This window comes from Lepidochelys kempii, chromosome 4 (assembly GCF_965140265.1).
Source record: "Lepidochelys kempii isolate rLepKem1 chromosome 4, rLepKem1.hap2, whole genome shotgun sequence".
NCBI lineage: Eukaryota > Metazoa > Chordata > Testudines > Cheloniidae > Lepidochelys > Lepidochelys kempii.
The window spans coordinates 114818913-114843656 of NC_133259.1; the positions used below are offsets into that span (position 1 = coordinate 114818913).

The 24744-nt window shown below is 41.8% G+C and overlaps 1 protein-coding gene across 6 annotated transcripts in view; it reads right to left on the reverse strand.

The window, feature by feature from the left end:
* The window catches only part of STX18 (syntaxin 18), a 118397-nt gene that overhangs the window by 43101 nt on the left and 50552 nt on the right, over positions 1–24744 (reverse strand). For 4 of the 6 annotated variants that reach the window (XM_073342518.1, XM_073342517.1, XM_073342516.1 and 1 more), the window contains exon 2: positions 20554–20621. The exons of 1 other annotated variant lie outside the window; for it this stretch is intronic. In XM_073342518.1, the coding sequence (XP_073198619.1) occupies positions 20554–20621 (68 nt within the window). Of the gene's footprint in view, positions 1–2231; positions 2267–20553; positions 20622–24744 lie in introns of those variants that run through there. One more of the 6 variants, XM_073342520.1, reaches the window with a different exon arrangement.

The following is a 24744-nucleotide window of genomic DNA, read 5'->3' on the forward strand; positions in this document are numbered from 1 at the left end:
GGATTGGTCCTGCTTTGAGCAGGGGGTTGGACTAGATGACCTCCTGAGGTTCCTTCCAACCCTGATAGTCTATGATTCTATGATCCCAGGCTTCGCTATAAAGACACATGCAAGCGAGATATGGAGGAATTTTGAATTGCTCCCAAACAAAGGGAAATCTTGGCAAGTGATCATAACAAGTGGCGCCATTATCTCCATCAGGGTATCAAAGTCCATGACAGGAGCTGGCTCCTACAGCTTGAAGAGAAAAGTGCCCACAGGAAGCAAGCAACTCCCAACCAAGACACACGTATTTGCAACTGCCAAAGATCATGCAAATCTCGGATTCGACTATTCAGTCATATGGGACATTGAAAACCATTTACATCATAGGCTGCAATTCCCACCGTCTCTCGCTGATGAAAGGATGCCAATATCAGCGTGGTCCAAGTAGAAGGCTAACACTCTTTTAACATCCAATGAATGAAGTTTATCCTCATCTCTATGCATGTGAGGCTTTGGGAAGAAAACTGGCAAATAATTTGCTTGGTTAATGTGGAAATTGGAAACCACCTTTGTCAGGAATTTTGGGTGGAGGTGGAGGTAAACTTTATCCTTCTAGAAAACTGTACAAGGAAATTCTGAGACTAAGGCTCTCAGCCTGCTGAGGTTACCACAACCATAAATGCCACTGTCAGAAAGGTGGAGTAGGGAGCAAGACACAAAAGGTTCAAAGTGTGATCCCATTAATTTTGCTAGCACCAGGTGGAGATCCCCTGGAGGAACAGGTTCTTGTACCTGTGGGTATAACTGTCTAGCCCTTCTAGAAATCTGATATTGGGACTGCAAAAAAGCAATCTATGACTCACTGAAGGATGAAAAGCTGAAATTGCTGCTAAATGTACTGTAGCAGAACTGTCAGACCTTGATGTTTTAGGTGCAACAGATAGCTCTAAATGTGGTTGATGGAGGCTTGCACTGAAGAGACATGTTTCTGTTGAGCCAGATAGAAAAACATTTCCATTTAGCCAGGTAAGTACACCTAGTTGAAGCCTTTCTACTATTCAGAAGTAATTCCTGAACGTCTTCTGAGCAAGCCCTTTCTAATGGTGTTAGCCAGAAAGCATCCAGGCTGTCAAGCTTGCAGATTGCGGTGGAGCAGATGGCCATGGTCCTGAAAAATCACATCTGGGTGCAACAGAAAAGGCAGATGAGATCTCATTGACAATGCTAGTAGGGTTGAGAACCAGTGTTGTCAAGGAAACGCTGGTGCTCTCAGTATGAGGTAAGCATCGTCCTGTTTGGTCTTGAACAAGACTCTGGGAAGTAATGGTATCAGAGGACAGGCATAGAGCACAGAGTTCTTTCATGGTAGCAAGAAAGCATCCATTAATGAACTCGGACTGTGATGCCCCCAACCCTCCTCCATGGAGCAGAACTGATGGCGCTGAAGGTGGACTAGATGATGGTCACAGCAGACAGTATTTGAATCTCAGATTGGCCTCTCACTAGCCAGTCATCCAGGTAGAAGAACACATGGATCCCCAACCTCCAAAGATATGCATCTACCACCATCATCATGCACTCTGTGGGGGGCTCCTTATAGGCCAAACAGAAGTACTGCAAATTGGTAGTGGCTTCCATTCACTATGAACCTGAGAAATTTCCAGTAGTCTGAACAGATCTTTAAGTTGAGGCCAGCAGGGAAGGAGTAATAGAAACTAGGGTAACCATGCAGAACTTTATTTTCCTCAGGTATTTGTTTCACTCAGATCTAAAATAGGCCTGAGATTGCCTTTTACTTTGTGAATAAGGAAACAGCAGGAATAAAAACCTTTCTCCCTGAGAAACAGAGGAACTTCTGCTATGGCGCTGTGACACTCTGTACCTCAGGGGAACACCCTGCACGCCCATGTTCATCCTTATAACATGATTGTGTGGTAACCAATACAAAGTTTGTCATGTCAGGTATCTTTGAAAGGCTCATGGTGCACTGCACACTGTTGTTATAGTAATGTATATAGTTATGAGGCTGAAAATGTGTCCTCATGGCTTAAAACAAGCCCAAACAAAACTCTCCAGGAGCAGAGGGGCAGTTCACACCTCATCAGGGTACGTATGGGACAAACCCAGCCCAGCCCTACAGGAACAAAGGACACTAGCCTAGGCAGCAACAAAGGATCTGTTGGACTCTTGAGTGAGTCACCCCTCTTTCCTTGGTCAGTTTGGGACTATGATAAGGTAATGCTCACCTGATTCTGATGGGGTCGGGACAGGGGAGCAAAACCTAGGGAAGAAAGAACATGATAAAAAGGAGAGACTTTTGCCATGCTCTCTCTCTTCCAACTCCATCTACAGACACCGCCAACAAGCGACTAAAACACTGATCAAAGGGGAAAGCCTAGCTGAAGGGCAACCAGCCAGCATATGGTGAGAAGCATCTAAGTTTGTAAGGGCACTGAAAGTGTTAAGATCAGCTTAGAATATGTTTTGCTTTTATTTCTTTGACCAAATCTGACTTGTGCATTGACTTATAATCACTTAAAATCTATCTTTTGTAGTTAACAAATTTGTTTGTTTATTCTACCTGAAGCAGTGCCTTTGGTCTGAAGTGTGTCAGAGACTCCCTGTGGGATAACAAGCCTGGTACATATCAATTTCTTTGTTAAATTGACAAACTCATATAAACCTGCAGCATCCAGAGGGCGTAACTGGACACTGCAAGACCGAGGTTCCTAGGGTTGTAACTGGGACCGGAGATATTGGCTAGTGTCTTTCAGTTGCACAATCCAAGCAGCGGTTAGCCAAAAGTGCTCACTCACGTAGCTGGGAGCAGCTTACATGCCAGAGGCTGTGCGTGAACAGGCCGGGAGTGGGGGTTCTCACAGCAGAGCAGGGTAAAGCTGGCTCCCAGAGTCAAGGATTGGAGTGACCTAGCAGATCACTGGTCCAGATAACACCAGGGGAACATCACAGGTGCCCACTAAAAGGAGAGATTGGACCTCCTGCTGAAGAACAATCTCATGAGAGTGGTTCCTGAAGAGGGACAGGGAAGGCAGGTGGGAAGGGGGATAGAACCAAATTGAAGGGAATATCCCAGCTCCACAAAGGTTAAGACCCACTGAAGAGTTGTGATACAAGTCCAAGCACAGAGGAAGTGGGAGAGACTATTGCAAAACATAATTGGTAGGAAAAGATGGGCCTGTAGGCACTGGTATATTGCCCTAAACAAACCTGTCAAAATGTGTGTCTAGACTGAGCTGCTGATCAAGAGAAACCTACTGTCGCAGAGGAGAAGGGAGGTGGTCACCTCCTGTAATTCCTGTCCCTTATTCTCTGCAGGTCTTGGGGCTCAAGCTCCGATATCTGTAAGCCTGCTGTGGCGGGAACTGCTTCCTCTTCTTCCATAGTGTATAGATTCCAAGTGACTTCAGAGTTACCCTGGACTCTGCTAAGCTATGTAGTGGTACACAACAGCAGAGAGCGCTTGAGCCACCCTGACAGGTATCACTGAGAGAAAAGTTATCTGACAACTGTGAAGGAGGCATTCACACGCCTACAGTGGAATGGACACATTCAATGAAATAATCAATATTTGAGAACATGCTTTTTGGGATTTGCAAGAAAAATAACATTTGTGGAAAAAATTATTTCATCCCATCAAACCCCTAGATGAAAGTCCACCACAGATTCTCTTTTACCAAACTGAAGAAAAAAGAAAAAAAAGAAACATGCAACTGAAGGGGGGGGAGAGGAGGAGAGTGATAGCTCAGTGGTTTGAGCATTGGGCTGCTAAATCCCGGGTTGTGAGTTCAATCCTTGAGGGGGCCATTTAGGGATCTGGGGCAAAAATTGGGGATTGGTCCTGCTTTGAGCAGGGGGTTGGATTAGATGATCTCCTGAGGTCCCTTCCAACCCTGATATTCTATGATTCTATGAAGAACCCACCATCTATTATTCTCAGTACCTGTTCTTTTTAGACAGTTTTTGGTTCTGAAAGTAAAAGATCCATGTTTCAGAAGCACACTAGCTTACTCAGTAGGATGTAGGAACAACTCAAATAGTGAAAGAACTATAAAAATGTGGAGATTATGAGTTCCCTGAAATTCATGTGTTAATCATTTCATACTCTGAACTTGCCCTTTATAATGCACACGGCTTCACTTCTACAAAATCTCTGACTTCAAAGGACAGCACTTGGAAGAAGGTGTATGGAACAGAATATATTTAACATGATATAGGTTTATCAGATAACTGAAAACATCTACTACTGCTTGCCTCTTTATTTATAGATGATATATTATGCAATTAATAGTTTCTAACAACATTTTACAATTAGTCTTGTAGTTCAGAGATAAACTAAAATGGAAGCAAACATTTGGAAGCAAACAAAGGGTCAAATACTACCAGGGAGTTTTAAGCAGAACTCTCCATTCAAAGGCAAAACAGGTCCAATGCATTTAAGTGCCCACATTATAGCTTTAGTTTTTTAATTCAGCGTATTATATCAATAACATATATAACACACTAGATACCCAGTAAGATAATATACAAGGAGAGAATATCTACGGTCTGTATCCACTTTTTAGGGATTCCATAGTTGCTCTGTACATGAGAGGGTGATCAAGCTTTTATTGTGGTGATTTATTTGATATTTATCTCAGCCCTCCTGGCTATATATCCACCACAGCACATTACAACCCACTTTAAAACCATAAATGGAAACCTTCCCCCCAATTTTAATTAGTGCAAACCTTTATATGTGACCCAACTCTCCCATTTGTTTACAGCATGTATATTATAAACATGCACATATAATTCTATTTATGTATAGCATATAAAAGTAAAAAGTGAGATAGTTGGTAATCTGTATTTTATTCTGTTCGGTTTCTTATTATTCCCAGCTATGTGGTATACCAAATGCATCACTGAGGAGGTCAGAGTTGCCAATGAGAGCAATTCTAAATGCGAAGTACTACAAAATTATTTTAGTTTCTTTAAATAGAAGATAAACCAGCTAATCCAATTAGGGGAAGAAATGGGGAAAATTTTAACTCACAGGTGCAGCCACGTATGCTTCTTCCATTTACATAGTTAGCCATTTTATTTGTGGGGTTTTGTTTTTTTTAAGAATTGAGAGGTTTCATAAATCTGTGAAAAAATCCCAGTAGGAATTCTAGTCTTCCTAATTTGCACTTTTTAAATAGGATTTGGAGGATTAATGCTCAGAGATTGTCTCATTTTAGAAAAACAGTAGAAATGCCATCCCACAGCCAGATTAAAGTTATATATTTCAAACATAACAAATTATTTAAAGACAGATCATGAGTGATTATATAAAAGAAAATAGCAGCAATTATTTGAAATTATATTTCCATTATTTCAAAGTGTTACATCGAAGTGTTTTGTCAATACCTGAAAAAGACAATGCAACTGTGCTGCAAAGTATTGGTTATTATTATTATTTTCTTATGAGAGATTTACAGTGTACATATAAATTCCTCACCCACAGTATAATAAAATGAATGCCATTAAACATATTGGGACAGATCCTCTGCTTTGCTCCACTCCCTCTCCATAGCTCAGGCAGTGTTCCTCTGACTAGGGTTCACTAGCGTCCCCACAGGTATAGAGCCAGTAAAGCCAGCTTTTACACCAGCCTCCACATAGACCAAATATTGCGCTATGCCGCATATCAAGGTAATTGGGGATGGGGCATACCACAATGCACTCCAGCTATCCACAGCTGGTGAATGGTCACTAGGGGAATATTGTCAGATGGAGTAGAGGTCTGCCTGACCTCAACCCGATTAGCCCAAATCCGACATGAGTCATTTTCAGACCCAATGTGAACCTGATACTTCCCTCCGAACCTGTCTCAACACTGCCACCTCATCCTTGGGACTTGGTCTGGTGGGGACTCCATACTCCCTACGCCCAGGCCTGCGATCCATCTTCAGCCACCTCCTGCCCATGGGGTCAGTGTGGTAGTGGCCGTGTGCCCCACTCCTGCCTTCTGACACTGCCTTGCTATGCTGTGTGTGCTGCAGAGCAAGCCACGTTGTGACTCACTGGCACACTCTCTCCACAGCACACACAGCATAGTGAAGTAGCAGTGGCTGGCAGGAGCGGGGCACACAGCTGCCGCTGACCAACCCCACAGGCCGGAGAAGATGATCAGAGACTACCCAACCCAACCTGCGCCCAAGAACGTCAGGTTGTTTTCAGACTCTACTCAACCTAAACCAGACACGTGTCGTCAGGTTTGGGTTGGGCTGCAAGATTCTAAGCTGGAGCACCTTACAACAGCCCCTGGGCTTCTCCAACATGTGATCCACATGTGATTGTCTCTTCCTGTCACATGTCTCAATCTGTTCTGCAACGCCAGGTACAGGGCAGGGAAGTAGTGTGTCAAGATCTAGTATGTATATTTGTAGAGAGAATTAGAGGAATAACGGACAGCAATTTCCCATCAAATAGGCAGAGGAACTAACCAGCAATGCGCCTAGCCACAGCCTTGATAGTGAGGAGACATTCCGATTCCCCAGAGAACACACATTATCACCACCAAAAAACTCTTAGCTCGTGAGAAGCACCTAATACTCCACACAACTCAGGACTTGGGCATGAACAGTAAACAACACATAAGCATTGCAACCTGGCCTCGGTGAGGTAGATACCCCTCCAGGTTTAGCAAAAGGTTCAGGTCAGACGATGCTACTAAATGACTGTACTTGTACTGGCCAAGCAATTGTAAACCACCATGTCAACCCATCTATCCAATGGCAAGGCTCTAGTAAACCGATGTATCATCATGGTCTTGATAAAGAGCCAGTTGCTAGCTTTTAAGACATGTTATTTCTATGATCTGCTATATCATTTGAGTAGGGATTTTCTTAAAGATTTGGAGGAAAAATGCTGCTTAAAAACCTTCAGTCAACCATTTAGACTTCTCTGTCAGTATCTCAAAATATTGTAGAAATTAATGGCATCATTCCAAAATATAAGATAGATTTTTAAAATATAAGTAATATAAAATAGTGTCCATAACCTTAGTGGAAAACAAATGTGAAAATAAATCTTTCTAGTGAAAGTAAATAGGGTATATTCTGTTCCTAAAGGGAAAGGTATATATTTTTGAAATAGACCCAGATGACCTGCAAATTTAAGTACATGAATTCAGCAAACTTATACTTCTTTCTGTGCTGTGATAATGTGATTTAATCAGCACCAAAAAAATGTATGGCAATGTGCAGGAGCCAGAGAAAGATTTATTTTCAGTCTCTAAATTAACTATTTTATTTTCTATTACTGGTTAACATCACCTGAGCGCTCTCAGCTGTATAAAGGGAGCATGCTTTATTGAGTTCACAAATAGTTAACTGATTTGGTGTTTGTTTTCAAATACTGTTAGGTTCATAAATGAAATATAAGTCTCTGGTAAATAAAAAAATGAAAAACAAACGGAACAAAGCTTATTTTCTTTTTTTCCAATTTATATTGCTTGTCTGTATACCCAGGCTATATTAGATGTACAAATATCTAAGAATCAGTATAATTCATAATGAGGTAACATTAAGCACTGCCAAGCCCACACCAACTCTAAAACAATATCCTCCTCACTCAACACACCCTGAGAAAGCCTGAATAACTACATAAACTTGCCTCCCTGCTGCAAAGGACTGGTGCTCTATCAATCCAAGGAAGGAAACAAATTCCACAGTTGTAGATGTTTCATTGAGTTTGACCTGCTCCATGGCCCAAACCTAGAAACTATAAGATCAAGCACTCATTTAATCTCAAATGTCTCTTTCCACCATTGAGAGAGAGAGAGAGAGAGAGCTGGTCTCTAAAATATCCAGGATCTAAACCACAAAGGGCTGCATAACTGAAAACAAAACACCTTGAAGAACAATTGGAAGCCAGTACGGTATCTAGAGCACAGGTGTGTATGCTCTCTGCACAAAACACTAATTAAGCAAGCAAGCAAGCAAGCAAGCAACCTCATTCTGCACTAATCTGAGTGATTTACAAGAACCTGATACCATGATGATAAGAGCCATATAGGTAGAAAGGTAAAGTGACGGATGCAGGACAAACTGTGAGATGAAGGGAGGGAAGGACAGATGGCCAGAGTGCATAGTGGTAATCCACTGGAGGTGACAAAGACATGGAAACTATGACTGAGCTGCATCCCTGACAAGCAAAGATGAAAAAAAAGCCCTGTTGGGTCTCCCCTATCTAGATATCTGCAGAAGCAACAAAAGATATAGCACAGCCCTACAGAATATAGAGCATATTCAGAGCCCAAGAATCCCCCAATTAGGGTGACCAGATAGCAAGTGTGAAAAACCCATGATGCACTGGAGTGTAATAGGCGCCTATATAATACAAAGCCCTGAATATCGGGACTGTCCCTATAAAATCAGAACATCTGGTCACCCTAACTCCCAGAAGCTCTGCAAATCAAACAGCTTAAGACTGGTGTGAGAGGAGATTCAGGCCTAAAGTCTGTATGAAGTCAGGGAAAGATTATTTAGTGTTGCTCACCAGTGACATATATTATAACAGCTAATTAATTGAATTCCAGTGTACAGGAAAGAATCTATAAATGTCAGTTTAACCATGGTGGTTTTCTGACATGTGACAGGAATCAATATTTAACCTTCTGATATTTTCTGTATTGATCATGGGTGTAAACACTCTTTGTAACTATCAATAAGCTTTAAAAATAAATGTGTTTACAATTCGAATAAACTCTGCTTTAGGAAAGTCTTTGACTCTGTTCATTTTTTTACTTTCATTAAAATATATGCAATGCCGCAAGTAACTACATCTAACAGAACATGTTCTCTGAACATCAGTCAGAAATTTAATATCCAACCAGGAAACAAATTATTAATGAGCAAATTGTTGAGACAATGACAAACCAGATATTAACAAGCACTTAAAATACTATTATTAAACAATACTTCAAAACAGCTTGATAGCACCTCTCAAATATTAGCTAATTTATTTAAGGCCATAACTAACTGCCAAATTTTACCCTCCCCAAAAGGAGGATTGTGACGGGTTAACCCCCACTCTGGGGTGCCACCTGATATACTGGGGTACCACTGTTCCACCCGACGGGGCTCCCTCACCCTGCCCTGCAGAGCCAGGCCCTCAAGCCGCCTCTAGCACACACACAGGTAGGGACACACTCAGCTGCAGAAAGACAAAGACACTTAAATCAGGACTTCATGGGAAGTCTTTCAGCTAAGGAACTGCCCAGCACTCAAGTGCACACCCCTCTGGAGTGTAAACCAAGATTCCCTCTAATTTTTTCCACCCACGTGCGGAATAAATTTTGTTATGTGCACCAAGGTAATGTGCAGATGTGCACCACCAGTAGAAACAAAAAACCTAGACATAATATATATATTTTTAAAAAGTTACCAATAGGGATAATTACTGCAGCCAGGACAAGTTAGGCATTTTAGAACTCACTACTCGAAGAATTAAATTAAGTGTAAGACAGAAATAAAAATTATGAAATGCACAGATCAGTCAAAAAACTAACTGAAAGCTCTCCTCCTGAACCATGTCCCCCTCCCCAACTCTGTGGAGATGGGGTACATGGGCAGGGGGAGGGGAAGAGACAGAGTGCGCGTGTGTGCACGAGACACACACACACACACACAGAGAAATTGTGCATGCTGGCTGCTGGGGAAGGCTCTGAGAGACCATGCACTTTCTTTTTAAGGCACTCACTCACCCGAAGGCCTGTTCAGACTTCAGAGCTGCTGCAAGTCCTGGGCCCTGTCCCCTCTACCCTGCTCTGTGGAGATGGGGTACAGCAGCTGGGGGAGGGGGGACACCCTGACATCAGCACCCTCCTCCCCCTGCTCTGCACAGCCAGCAGGAGGGTCCCAGGAGCAGCTGCAGGAGCAACATGGCTGCAAAGCAGCAGGGGAGAGGAGCACCTGAATACATGCTGCCAGCTGGATGTGCGTGGCTCTGCTAATCAACTGCGCGGCACTTGAATCTCTCCTGGGTGGCCACCCAACTGCACAGCTTACAGGGAACACAGACATAAACCCCAAATTGTATTGTCTTGCACTGCACAGAGAACTGTATAGCGTGAGCTAATTAACATTAACCTCCTCCCTCAATGTGGAGGAAGATATGCACAGCTTTTTGCCCCCCCGTTATGAATTTTACAAACTGGTTTAGAGAAAACAAAAAGAAGTTTATTAACTACAAAAGACAGACTTTAAATGATTATAAGGGATAGCAAACAGATCAAAGCAGATTACCCAGCAAATAAAAACAAACACGCAAACTAAGCTTAATACACTAAGGAAACTGGTTACTAGTAGTAATTTCTCACCCTAAATGTTGTTTTGCTCTTTCTTGCAACTTATAACTCCAGATATTTCTTTCACAGGCCAAACACCTTTTCCAGCCTAGGCTCAGTCTCCCCCTACCCCTTTTGTCTTTGTTTCTTAGATTTTTCCAGGAGTCATCCTGGGTGGGGTTTCAGCGAAGAATGAATCTTGATTAACTCACTTCCCTGCCTTATAGAATTTACATATGGCAGGAATCCTTTGTTTCCCAGTTTGATACCCACCCCGTATTAGTAGTTCAAGATGGAGTTCAGTACCAGGTGACATAACCACATGACCCTGCTATGTCAAAGCAGCATCCCAGGAAGCTTCTCAGGAAGGTGGGAGATTAACATCTTCAAAGTCCAATTGTTCTCCCTAATGTCCCATCCATTGCATTCTGTCTGGTGGGCGTTCCCCTGGTGTAAACCCACTTGTAATTGTTACATAGTCAATATTCCTAACTTCAGATACAGAAATGATACATGCACACAAATAGGATAATCATATTCAGTAAACCATAACCTTCCCAAGGATACCTCACATGACCCATCTAGCATAGAACACCTCTTAATTGTGCCATATTCATATCATAACAATATCTCTACGAAGAATATGGGATGCAGTGTCACAAGGGTAAAGCCAGAGAGTGGCTGTAGTTTAAAAAAAAAAAAAAAAAAGATCAAAAGGAAAGCGGAGTGACAACTAAGGCTATCTCTACACTATGCACCTTTAGCAACATGGCTGTGCCGCTACAGCCGTGCTGCTAAAAGGTGTGCAGTATAGCCGCTGTTTGTCAACAGGAGAGAGCTCTCCTGCCGACAAAAAACTTCCACCCCCAATGAGTGGTGTTAGTTCTGTCAGCAACACTCCTGCTGATAAAACGCTGTTCACACCAGTGCTTGTCGGGGACAAAACTTTTGTCTTTCGGTGGGGTGTTTTTTTAACACCTCTAAACGCCCGAAGTTTTGTCTTTCGCTTGCCAGTCTAGACAAAGCGTAAGACTTACAAGAGGCGGCGATCAAACGAAACTCTCTGGACATTACTGATAAACTGTTTCTTCTCTCATCTTTGCAGTGAAAATACTGGGCCAACAGGTATATCTATTTGCCTAATGATTGCTGTTTGCAGTGTATTTGTAGCCATGTCAGTCCCAGGATATTAGAGACACAAGGTAGATGAAGTAATCTCTTTTATTGGACCAACTTCTGATGGTGAGAGAGAGAAGCTTTCGAGCCACACAGAGCTCTTCTTCAGGTCTGGGAAAGGTACTTCCAGCATCACAGCAAAACGCAAAGTGAAACAGATTGTTCAGCATAAGTAGTCAGCACATATTGCAAGGGACCATTCAAGGTAGAGGGGCATGTTAACTCCTCTGCAGTCATAGGACAAAAAGAAGGGATTAGTGGTTACAGATTGTGTAATAAGCCATAAATTCAGGGTCTCTGGTCAGTCCATCATTTTTAGTGTCTAGCAGAGTAATGGATTTAAGCTCCCAGGCTTGTCTTCTGAACGTGTTGTGCAGGTTTCCTTTGAGGATGAGGTTACCACTTTGTGAAAAGTGTTCACCCATAAGTAAGGCTAAGATTTTGTCATGGTTATTTTTAGTAAAAGTCATGGACAGGTCACGGGCAATAAACAAAAATTAATGGAAGCCGTGACCTGTCTGTGACTTTTGCTGCTGCGGTTCCATGGTTTCCACTGCCACCATGGGGGCTGGGAGCTGTGGCATTCCCTCACTGCCCGCGGAAGCTGGAAGCGGTGGGGGGGGGCCCTCCACCCACGGCAGCAGGGAGAAGCTATCACCTGTCACTGGAACCCTGAAGAGGGCCCCCTCAGGAGTCTGTTGTCTGTCCCTGAAGCCCTGCCAAGGCCCCGCTGGCTGCCAGCTCCAGAATCCCACAGGCCCTGGGGCTGAAGCACAGAATGTCACGGAGGTCTCTGGAAGTCTCGGACTCCATGACCTCCGTGACATAAATGTAGCCTTACCCATAGGTGATGAGGTGTTTTTGTCTTTTATCATTTTCCTGTGTGAGTTCATTAGAGAAAGTAGTAATTGTTTGGTTTCACCCAGATAATTATTACTGGGGCACTTAGTGCACTGGATGAGGTACACCATATGTTGTGATAGGAATGTACAGAACCTATGGTGCGTTGTAGGGAGTGTTGATCATTGCTGAAGTGGAGATAAGTCTGCACAAGTTATGCAAAACAATCTGTTCCACCTTGCATGTTGCTGTGTCGCTCATAGTACCTTTTTCAGACCTGAAGAAGAGCTCAGTATGGTTCAAAAGCTTGTCTCTTTCACCAACAGAAGTTGGTCCAATAAAAGATACTACCTCACCCACCTTCTCCTTGTTTTTGACTTTAATGTATAAATGGAGCCTGTACTTCTTAATGAAGATTAGATTTTTTTTCTTCTAATTTAAAAGGGGATAGTCAAGTAGTTAAGGTCTAAGGTATTTTTTTAAATAAGTTTTACAAAATCTAATAAATTTAATTACTTTAGTGCTAATGAAAACATTATTTTTAAAGGTTTCAGAGTAACAGCCGTGTTAGTCTGTATTCGCAAAAAGAAAAGGAGTACTTGTGGCACCTTAGAGACTAACCAATTATTTGAGCATGCATCCGATGAAGTGAGCTGTAGCTCACGAAAGCTCATGCTCAAATAAATTGGTTAGTCTCTAAGGTGCCACAAGTACTCCTTTTATTATTTTTAAAGTCAACTGCACTGCGTTACACTGATCTTTTGTGCTAGAACATGAGGAAAAAATACTGAGATCCACAGACCAGTCAAATTTCACTAGCCAAACAAAAATCCCAGCATAATTAGTGAAAAATAAATTTGATTTTTAAAATTGATATAATTTGAATTGTTCAAGTCATTAAAGAAAACCTCTTAAGGTACTGAATGAAATATTCATTAAGAGTGGTAGACAGATAGCCCTAGAGACTATGATCCTCTCTTTATCCACAGATAAGTACATCATGGACAACAGAAACTTCACCACACTCTCCCAGCAGCATACCTCAGTACTAAAGAAACAATGAACAATTGCACAAAACCATATTTTAAAAATATCTGTGGAGAACCTGAAGCTATGAAATACTAAAGAGCAGGAGGCAAAGGATGCAAACAGATACTCCTATGAAGATGAGGTTACACATCTTGTGCAGAAGCTGCAATTCTTTGAGGTTTGTCCCCCTATGGGTGCTCCACTTTAGGTGCACATGGACCTCTCGAGCCCTTGATTGCAGATTTTTCCGCTAGCAGTGCCTGTTCAGGTCGCACATGTGCCCTATGCCTCCTCGTGCCAGATACAAATCTACATAGGGAAATATATATGTGGAACTGCCCTCGGCTACTTCTCCACCCGAACATATCCACAGAGAACAGTCCAAAGCAGAGGGTAATGAAGGGGAGGTAGTGGAGCACCCACATGGAGACACATCTTGAAGATCTGCAGTTACTACAAAAAGGTGCACTGGATGGTAGTAGGTAAGTAACCTAGTCTTCTTTGAGCAGTGCCCCTTTGGGTGCTCCACTTCAGGTGACTTCCAAGCAGTTTCCACAGAAGGCGGAGGGAGCTTCAGAACTGAAGACAATACTGCAGTACCCAGAGCATCATTAGATCTGAGAACATGGATTAAAGCACAGAGCTCTGAAAACGTAGGTACTGAAGCCCATGCAGATGGACCTGGTGGCAGCGTCCACAACACCTAAGGATGCTTGAAGAGTGGTCTTGGCTAATAACTGGCCCTCTGAAATAATGGACTGGACTTGCTTCCTACTTTTCTGTGGCAGTTGTTCAATAAAGGCCATCTATTTATAGTTTGTGAAACTGTATCTGACCATGAGTGCCTAATAGTTTGCAATACTGAACTGCAGGGTTGCTGGTGAATAGAACTTCCATCCAAATAGATCCAGTCTCTTTTGTTTCTTGTCAAGTGGAGTAGACCTGGAGAAGTGTTGCCTGCCCCACTCATTTCCTGAATGGCCTACTAGGGAGTATGGTGGAGGATGGAAATTTGGAGTCCTCAGAAGGAATGTAATACTTTTTATCCACCCTTTTACACATTGGTGGAATAATAGCAGATGTTTGCCACAGTCTTAGCTGGTCCAGGAGCACCTCGTTGATGGGTAACATCGCCCTGGATGTTGTTGCTGACTGTAGGATATCCAACAGCCTGTATTGTGAATCCCTGACTTCTTCAACTGGAATTTGAAGCATATCAGCTACCCTCTTTATGAGGTCTTCAAATTGCTGAAAATCATCAGCCATGGAAGGTGGTGGAAGCATAAGCATTTTGTCTAGTTGGGTGAGGAGAGAATGAGATGGGTGTTTGAGGGTGGCCTCTTTATGTGCCCTGGCCTCCTGCTCTTCAAATGTCTCCTCCTGTGGGGAGATTGGTTGGAGAGGACAGGATTGAACAACACTAGTCTCTGTTTGACATGGTACCAATGGTGTGGAGCAGTGGTTCTCAACCAGGGATATGCAGAGGACTTCCTAGGGGTACATCAACTCATTTAGATATTTGCCTAGTTTTACAAAAGGCTACATAAAAAGCACTAGTGAAGTCAGTAAAAACTAAAATTTCATACAATGACTTGTTTATATTGCTCTACATACTATACACTGAAATGTAAATATAATATTTATATTCTAATTGATTTATATTATAAATATATGGTAAAATTAGAAAGTAGCAATTTTTCAGTAGTAGTGTGCTGTGACACTTTTGTATTTTTGTGTCTCATTTAGTAAGCATGTAGTTTTTAGTGAGGTGAAATCTGGGGATACACAAAACAAATCAGACTCCTGAAAGTGGTAGAGTAGTCTGGAAAGGTTGAGAGCCACTGGTCCGGAGAATTGCTGTCGGTAAGCAGCCTAGAGATCCTAGTATGGCCATTGCAGCAGCCCCCTTAATGTATGGGCACTGTGGGAATCCATCCTGGAAGTAGGGGTGATATGCAGGGTTGGTCCCATCGCTCTTAATGAGTCATGATCTTCTCCGTGACTGTCAATGACAGGATATGTTCCTGACAGGATAAGTTGGGGAATCCTGGACTGAAAGAGAAGAGACTGACTGGGAATCCCATTCACCTTCCTCAACATTGTCCAGTGGAGGAATCCCCATAGAAAAGGGTGGAGAGTCCTGTGGTACCCAGGGATGGTAGCAGCCTGGAGACCGAGGTCTCAATACCAAAAGATGCTCAGTACCCATGAGGAGTGGGGATTCCAACTCACTTGTTATGAACAGGTCCCTCACGTATCCAAACTGTTGCAGTACCAAGCAGGGAATCGGTACCAATGTGGTAGCTGAGGAAGCAGTAGCTGAAGCTGATGATAACTTTGACAGGCATATTGATGTAGGTGCCCATGGAGTCCGGCGCCATTGCTTGCTCGGTACCGAGTGCTGAATGGGTAGGTGCCGATGACAGGACTGAGCCTGACAGCACCGGACCAGATGAAAGTCTGTACTCCATTTTTTGGGAGCCCGCTCAGAAGCCTCCACCTTCCTTAAGGGAAGCCTGCATCAAAGTGGAAGGGGCACTGGATCTGTCCACAGACAGATGTACGTGGGGGTGAGGGGAGAAGGGGTGTGTGTGCATGTGTGTGTGTTTGTCTGTCTGACCTGACTCAGATGCTGGTCAAAGTGAGCATTCCATCATTAACAATTTGAGCTTAGTTTCCCTGTTCTTCCTTGCCCTCAGCTTGAAAGTTAGGCAGACATTGCATTTCTGGGAGACATGGGACTCCCCCAGACAACAGATATACTCAGAGTGGCCATCGCTTACAGGTATAGCCTCTCAACAGGCGAGACAGTGGTTAAACCCCGGCAAGCCAAACATGCCATGCCAGAATGACATGACTCCCCAAGGAAAAAAAAAATTATCCTCTCGCTACTAACACTTATTAACTGACTATAAGTATGCTAAAAACTAGGTATGCTATCAAAACTTAACAAGCAACAACTATAAGTATACAAAACAGCTGAGGCACACTCAAGGTGGGCATGCTAGAGCTCCATCTCATCCTGAGGTGCTTGAGAAGGAACTGAAGGCAGTTTGCTTCCACATCTATATATAGACTCAGAGTCTGGCAGCAGAGCATGCCAACGGGCACTGCTGGCGGAAAACTCTCCAATCAAGAGCTCAAGAAGCGCATATACACCTGAAGTGAAGCACCCACAGAGACACTACTAAAAGAATATGACTGTTAGGAGAAGCAAAACCAATAAATTAGGAAGGAAAGCAGATGGATTTTTTGGGTTACAGAACACGAGATCTTTTACAATTTTATATGCTTTCACTGCGATATATTATCATTTACGTCATGAGAGCAGATTATTCTACTCCTTGGCATCTATTCATGGGAAACTGAGATCTATTGGAAATTATTTTTCATGAAAATAATGAGCTCATGACAATTCAGCAACCTACTATAAACATTTGACAATACTGCATATTTTAGGTTTCCACTTTAAATACAGGCTCTATTGCTATTGGTGCTAGCATCTGTGGAGAAACATTGAGAATTACTGCTGTAAGAGATTACAAAAGAGCATTTCCAAAAAGCACACGGCAATATTTTTAAAATCCAACGTGAAACTAGACTACTTTTCACTCCATCCATCAATTCACTTTTAATCTCCCTTTCAAGACAGGTAAGCCAAATACAGTATGAAAAGTTAGTGCATCCAGAATATTCAAATAATTTAAGAGTTAATATACACCCAATTATTATTGACATCTTTTTTCCTCATTGCAGTTACTGAAATTCCACTACTGTACCCATTCATATTGTGGCTTTCACAAAATAAGACAGCCTTTTTTGTATTAAATTTACAGCACCACCTAGTGTTGTTCATTAACTATTCCAACCAATATTACAAAAACAAGAGTTTATTATACCAAGTATAGATCATAGAATAGAATATCAGGGTTGGAAGGGACCTCAGGAGGTCATCTAGTCCAACCCCCTGCTCAAAGCAGGACCAATCCCCAATTTTTGCTCCAGATCCCTAAATGGCCCCCTTAAGGATTGAACTCACAACCGTGGGTTTAGCAGGCTAATGCTCAAACCACTGAGCTATCCCTCCTCTTTATGCTGGTTTCGTTTGTTGTTTTGGAGATACAGTTACTCTTTGCCTGGCTTTGGCGTATGTCAATATGTACAGATGGGCTTGATTTTCAGAAGACCAGAGCACACACAGCTCCTGTTGGCTTGAATACAGTTGAGCGTGCTCAGCATTTCTGAAAAATCAAGCCCTTAGTGTCCTTTTTTGGCACACACAACATTTGTTACCAATATCGGGGGGAAAAAAGGGCACTCAGTAATTTGTCAATTCACCATGGAACACCTTTTGATACCACTGATCATATGGCATTGCTGACACAGCCACAGAGCCTCACAGGGTTGGAAGGAGTCGTTATTGAGTGGCTCTGTTCATCTGTTACCGAGAGGAGCCAAAGGGTAGCACGGATGATTGCTCATCTACTTCCAGCATTCTCTAATGGGAGGGGTTCTATCTTGTCGTCACTTCCATGCATCTGTGAGGCCTTTGGAGGAAAGGTAGAGAGATGATTTGGGACTCAAGGTCTTCAATATTCAGTTGACATTCAGTTCTACATCTGCAAAAAGAAAAGGAGTGCTTGTGGCACCTTAGAGACTAACCAATTTATTTGAGCATAAGCTTTCGTGAGCTACAGCTCACTTCATCACTGCATCCGATGAAGTGAGCTGTAGCTCACGAAAGCTTATGCTCAAATAAATTGGTTAGTCTCTAAGGTGCCACAAGCACTCCTTTTCTTTTTGCAGATACAGACTAACACGGCTGCTACTCTGAAACAAGTTCTACATCTGTATTTCATCTGGCTTGGCTAGTGCAACTGATTAGCTTACCCAGTGTCCTGCCAGAATCAGGAAGCGGATAGGGCTGGCTGCAACTCAAAACCCCAGTTATGCTGATAGGCTGGGAAAAAACACCAAAGAAACTACAGAGTGGTATCAATGCCCTCAGCTGGAGAAGACTGCCCACATTCTTTTACTCAAGTTTCCAGTTGGGGAATCCTGATGGCTCTCCAGCTGATGCTGGAAGTTTATATAGCAGCAGAAGCCACAAGTAGTTTTTATTATTTATGCTTGACCAGTATGCTTCTTTTTCAGATATGGGCATTGCCACATTTGCTTTTGTCATCTCAGGAATGAATTCTAGCATGATCCTTTACACAGGGCTACACTCCAAGACAATTTGGAAATGTCACCTCGTGCAAAATTTGATGGCCCATTTGTTAAAGGGTGTTTCTTGCAGGAAGCACATGATACATCTGTGTTCTATGATCTGCATGGGCTTCCAATTCACTTTTAGGTGAAATGTAAGCTGTTGGCAGGGCCCTGGTAACCTCAGAGGCTATCTTTTTCTCCATATGATACCATAGCACAGAAGATCATCTTAAAATGCGAGTAGGTTGGAGGCATGGTAATTTCTATCTGGGGTATTCCACACTTGAATATACTTCCCTTGTCAATTAGCCAAAGACTGAATGTATTGATTTTCAGGTTACAGTGCAAGGTTCATTTTCTCTCTCAGACTTTTTGGTGGACTGGAGGCAGGAAGGAGGAAGAGAAGAATGATTAGATAGAGTTGGAGTGAGATGGAGTAAGTCCTAGTTTGAGGCTTCTGGGAGAATTTAGGTAACTGGTTCAAACTGTTTATAGTCTTCACAATGAGTGTGCTATGACCCTAGGGCACTGGATTGGCATATTTTAGGAAGAAAGAAAGTAATATGACTAATTATCAAGTATTTTAAATTGAACTTTCAAACATTTGCTTATAGTCATGGAGTTGATAAACAGGAGACCTTTCCTCTACACTCTCCACACTAGTTTTCCATGGAGTGGAATGTTGTTCACAGTGTGTAAATACATATCGATACACTTATTAAGGTTGACAGGTATCAAAAAGCGTCCCTAAAGATTACATTTTCCTGTTTTTAAATGTTTCCTACAGATTATTTGGACTGAGAACTCCAAATTTCAGGTTGCGTCAATATTAAAACCTCAGGCCTTAGACTGTGACCTACCAAGAAACAGAAAATGCTAAGTTTGCTGGGATGGTAGATGTAAGGCTACAGTCAACTTACAAGCAAGAGGTCTGATTCCCAGTTCAGGCTGACATAGCTCGATGAGAGCTCGAGCAAGTACAAATAGTAGCGTAGCTGTGGTAGCACAGACAACAGTGGCACAACTTAGCAATGCCAAGTACAAAACCACCTGAACCTGCGCTAGCTCTAGTGTGACTATGTGTACGCCAGCTGGGAATCACACCCCTATCTCACAGTGTAGACATAGCCTAAGTGTGCATGCTACAGCACCCCTTAGCTTTTCATACCAGCGCCAATCTTGTAAACAGACAAAGGATTGAAACAGACAAGACACCTGCTCCTCAGGCAGCAAATAAATTCAAGAATGTCAAATGTTTCCTACATTGACTTAAGTAAGGATGGTTTTACTGTCACAAAACCAAATATATTCTCCCCGTAAGTTCAAGCATGCAGAATTGACTCCTCAAAATTTCCATGTAGGAAAGGAAAGAAATTCAGAGATAGTGGTATTCCAATATGGTGTTCTCAATGAGGTCCCTAAGTTCTGGAATTCACTTCCCAGAGTTTGAAAATCCTTATCCCATGCCATTCATCATCGATCTGCTCAGGCTTTCCACCGATCACTTCGGGCATGTCTACAGCACAACTGGGAGGCGTAATTCCCAGCTCGAGTAGAGGTGCACATACTTGCTCTGTGGAGCTGGTGCACTAAAAGAGCAGTGCGGCAGGGATGGCACAGGCAGTGGCTCAAGCTAGCCGACGGAGAAGAAACCTAGGATCGCAGGCAATGTTATACTCAGGTGGCTAGCCTGAGTTGCTACCTGCACTGTCCTGGTCACACGGCTATTTTTAGTGCACTAGCTTGAGCAGCTAGTGCCTGTATATCTCCCAGCTGCTATGCAGACATAGCCTTAGTAGTAGGCAACAAATCTAGCTTATCCTGAATGGCATATGATCTGGTATGAAATTGATCAGCAAACTGTATATTTTGTTTTAAATCATGTCAGTGTGCTCATGAAATTTTAGTGGAATCGTTTTATACATTTGAAAAATCAAGTTTTAAAACATAGAGACTATTTAAACACAATACAGACTTACCTGTAAGCATTAATGTAATTCTTTCTGTGTTGCAGAAGAAAATCTTTCAGTTTCCCAATATTAGTAATCTAAATAGGAAAGTAAAGTAAAAATGTTAACTCCACAATCAGCTAAAATGGATTTTTAATATATTTCTCTTTTCTGTTCCATTTTAAATGTACAAATATCAGTATGTCTTGTGCACTTGAACTATATACTAAACTACGACCTATTTTGTAATTCGAGACTATAATTATAAAGGCTACACAGAGCTCTAAGTTATTTATACAGATTCCCCGTTGCAATAAGATTCTCATTTTTATTATATATGTAGCCAATGCATAAAAATCGTATAAGGGAGAAAAGTTTAAGTGAGGGTCCAGCTTGAACAGAAAAAAGCACTGTATTCAAAAGGCGATTACGTGAAGTATATACTTAATCACTAAATGTAAACTGAATGTTGGCAGGCAATGATCAAGCACACATTTTAGAAAACAGGTTCCTTAAAAAAAAAGGATTTTTACAAAAATAAAATACCAAATTATACATAAATGCTTTATAAAACAGAAAACTTGACCCAAAAATTTGAGTTCAATTGTAAGAAGGAACCTCATAGCAGCTATATTACCCATGTCCACCAAAAAAGGGAAGCAAACTGATCAATATTATTTATCTGAATATTTTCACCTATTTTTGCAGTGACTGCTTTATTATCCAGACTGACTAATCCCTGCTCCACCTCAACCAAAAAACTTAAGCCTATCAAGTAACTCCTCACAACCATTTCATGATCAATTGCAGAATTTGAACATATCTGAGTGCATGTGCATGCAGAGGGGAAACTGTTTTTCCACCCACCTCTCCATTTTACACTCCTCCTGTCATTAGTCCATACATTTTCCTCTATATTATCTTTACACTCGCCCAAAGATCACTTAAAGGGAACGATGAACAACCTTTTATGAGACTTCAATGCCTTTTAACAACTTTTAAGTCTGGGTTTAAAGAGGCTGGTACCACACAAGATGCAATTTGGCACAGAGAAAGGAAGAAGTCTCAGAAATACAGCCTTTGTTAGCCCAAGGAGTGAAATCCCCAATGTGATTCCCTTACTGAGCCTAAAATATGGCTCAGTATCTTTAAAAACATTTTTTACATGTATACAATGACTATGTAGAACAAAGAAAGTTTTCAAAGGAGAAACCAAAAATCTCTCTGAGGTATGTTAAAAAAAATGGTATTAATTATTCAGTGTACAAAAATTTGCTAGGAATTTTACAGAGTACAGCAAATTATGTTGTTACAAATGCAGAATTATGACATTTGGTTGAAAATAAATATCAGGCCATGATGGGGTAGCTGGTGGCATGGCTACCTCTGAAAAATGCCCTATGACGAGGATGTCAAGGTGAATAAAGACCACCTTAAAATAAATCTTGTTGGAGCAGGTGGGCTCCAGTAGTCTCAGTAGGCAGCTCATTTACAAGGAAAACTCTGATTTCAAAGTTCCAAAGTTGTCAGCATTGGACAGCCAACCTGTAAAGCTTGTGCATTAGATACGCTCATGAGCACTGATGTCCATGACAAGTGTACCTCAGAGTTAGGGCATTCCCTGCAAGCAAAGTGCAACAGCCTTGCCTGGCTGTTGTAATTGGTTAAGGGATGCTAAAGTTAAAGGGAGTGAGTAAGCTGAAATATGCAAGCTGGAATGTAGAAATGCTGACTGGAAGAAGCTTGGAGCTTTGTGTGGTCTTAAAGAGGAAGAGAGTAAATGTGGCATGTGTACAAGAGACTTAATGGGAAGGTCAAACTTCAGACAAAATCTACTATTCAGGGAGTTCAACTTCCTGAAATGGTGCTGGAGTTTTTCTGGATGGAACCATCCAGAAACATGTGATAGAAGTTATCAGACAGTCAGACCAACTGATAAGCATTAAACGGAGTTGGGAAGAGGTAACTCTCCATATAGTCAGTGGGTGCGCACCACAGTTAGAAGAGGATCAAAAGGTAAAAGAGGAGTTTTTTGATGAGGAGGTGTGTCTTATTGGAAACATATCACTCAACAAGAAGATAATCCTGAGAGCAGAGGTAAATGTATGCACTAGAACAGGCTGGATATGAAACAGGCCGTGAGGGCATAGCACAAGAACCAGAAACCCCAAGGGGTCCTACAGACTTGTCTGGCACTGAACATGGTGATTACAAACACACTCTGGTTTTCTCTCCTCTGACTTATGCCAGTGTCTCACATTGATCTCTTTTTAACCAGAAGAACTGTAATACGCGATGAGAGTACTGTGAATCAGCACAGACTTCTTCTTATGGACTTCTGAGGATTCTGCATTCTGAAACATCTGAATCTCTGGGCATCGGAAAGGTCTAAGTGGGGGAAACAAAGATGGGAATGAAAAAAATCTTTAAAACAGGAAGTAATGTGTAGATTTCCTGATTACACACAGGGATCTGAAAATGATAACTGGTACAAACTAAAAACAATATTGCTGGAAATGGCACATGAAGTCCTAGGAGTGATGAAACCAATGTTCAAAGAAAACAAAGGGAGACATGGAGGTGGACTCTAAGTTAAATAATCTGTTGAGAAGAAAAAGGTAACTTTTAAAAAATGTCAGGCCAGTGGGCGTAAGCAGTGAGTGATAAGATGGAATGTATGGAGGCAAAAAAAAAAAAAAAAGTTGTGAAAGTTAAAAATTTGGCCTGTGAAGAGCTAAATAACTGACTAGGTGGATATGAGGGAGAAAAAGCCATCTACAAACTTTCTAAGGCAAGAGAGAAAACGAAAAAGGATGTGAATGAGTTTACTTATATTAGAAATGAACATGGTATATTGCAAACAATGGTGAATCAAAGTTTGGGGCGATTATTTGGAGCGATCAATAAGGTAAACCTAAGGAAGGAACTGAGAACTGGGGTGTGATAGATTACATAGAGGAAGAAAAGGTTGCAGAGGCACTAAGAAAAATGAAAAAGGGGAAAGGCATCTGCATCAGATGAAGTACCGGTGGATGCGCTGAAGTCACTGGGAACAGAAGGCATCAAGTATTTTACAAATCCATTCAATTATATTTTTAAAAGAGAGAAAATGCTGGATGAATGGGGTAAAAGCTTTATGGTGCCCATTTTTAAAAATACAAGCAATAATATTCTGTGTGTTAACTGAGTGATAATTAAGCTGACATCCCATGCTACAAAAATATGGGAGATTATTGAAAAGTGCCTGAGTGAAACAGTTGAAATTTGGAAGTGTTAGTAAGGACTTATGCTGGGAAGGAATATAATTGATGCCATGTTTGCTATTTGAATCCTCTTAGAGAAGTTCAGAGAAAACAGACAGCACTTGGACATGGTCTTGGTAGACTTGGAGAAGGCATATAATCATGTACCAAAAGAATTACTTTGGTGGAGTTTGCAACAGAGGTGTGTGCCAGAAGGATATGTCCATCTTATCCAGGATGTGTGTGATGGTGTGACTACTGTAATCAAAACCAAATAGGGTACAGCAGAGAATTTCTAGTAAATGTTGTACTGCACATGGGGTTAGTATTGAGCCCTTTTTTATTTGTGGGTGTCTTGGAGGTGATAAGTGAAACTATATGAAGAGCTACCTTGAAATTTGTTGTTTGATGATGACCTACTGATATGTAAGGAAGATCGTGAGACTGTGTAAACCAACTCTGAACAGTGGCAACACAGTTTTGAGCAGGCCTGACTTAGACTGAACATTGGTAAGACTGAGGCTATGGTAACTGACAGAGGCAGACCATCAAAATAATATTACAGGCAGAGAGCTTAGAAGAGTGAAATAATGTAAATACCTAGGATCAATGGTTGCTGATAATGTGGCCCTCTTGACTGATGCCTGGTATTGTACTAAATCTTTTGGATCAAATGGTGGCAATGGACCCCAATTTACTGTGATAAAAAGATGCCAGTATAAAGGTTGAGTGTATAAAACTGCTATTGACCACAATCTAACATACAGAACAGAGATCTGGCCAGTCACAAGAAATCAAACCAGTATGTTCCACCAGGAAATGAAGATGTTGAAATGGTCAAACCGTAGGAAATGAAATGGTTGTGAAGGGTTTAATGAGGGTTGCTGCAATTGAAAACAAGTTGAGAGAGGCTAGGCTACGCTGCTATGGACATGTGCAGTAGAGACCTAAGAGTTACATTGGTAGGATGGCCTTTGCA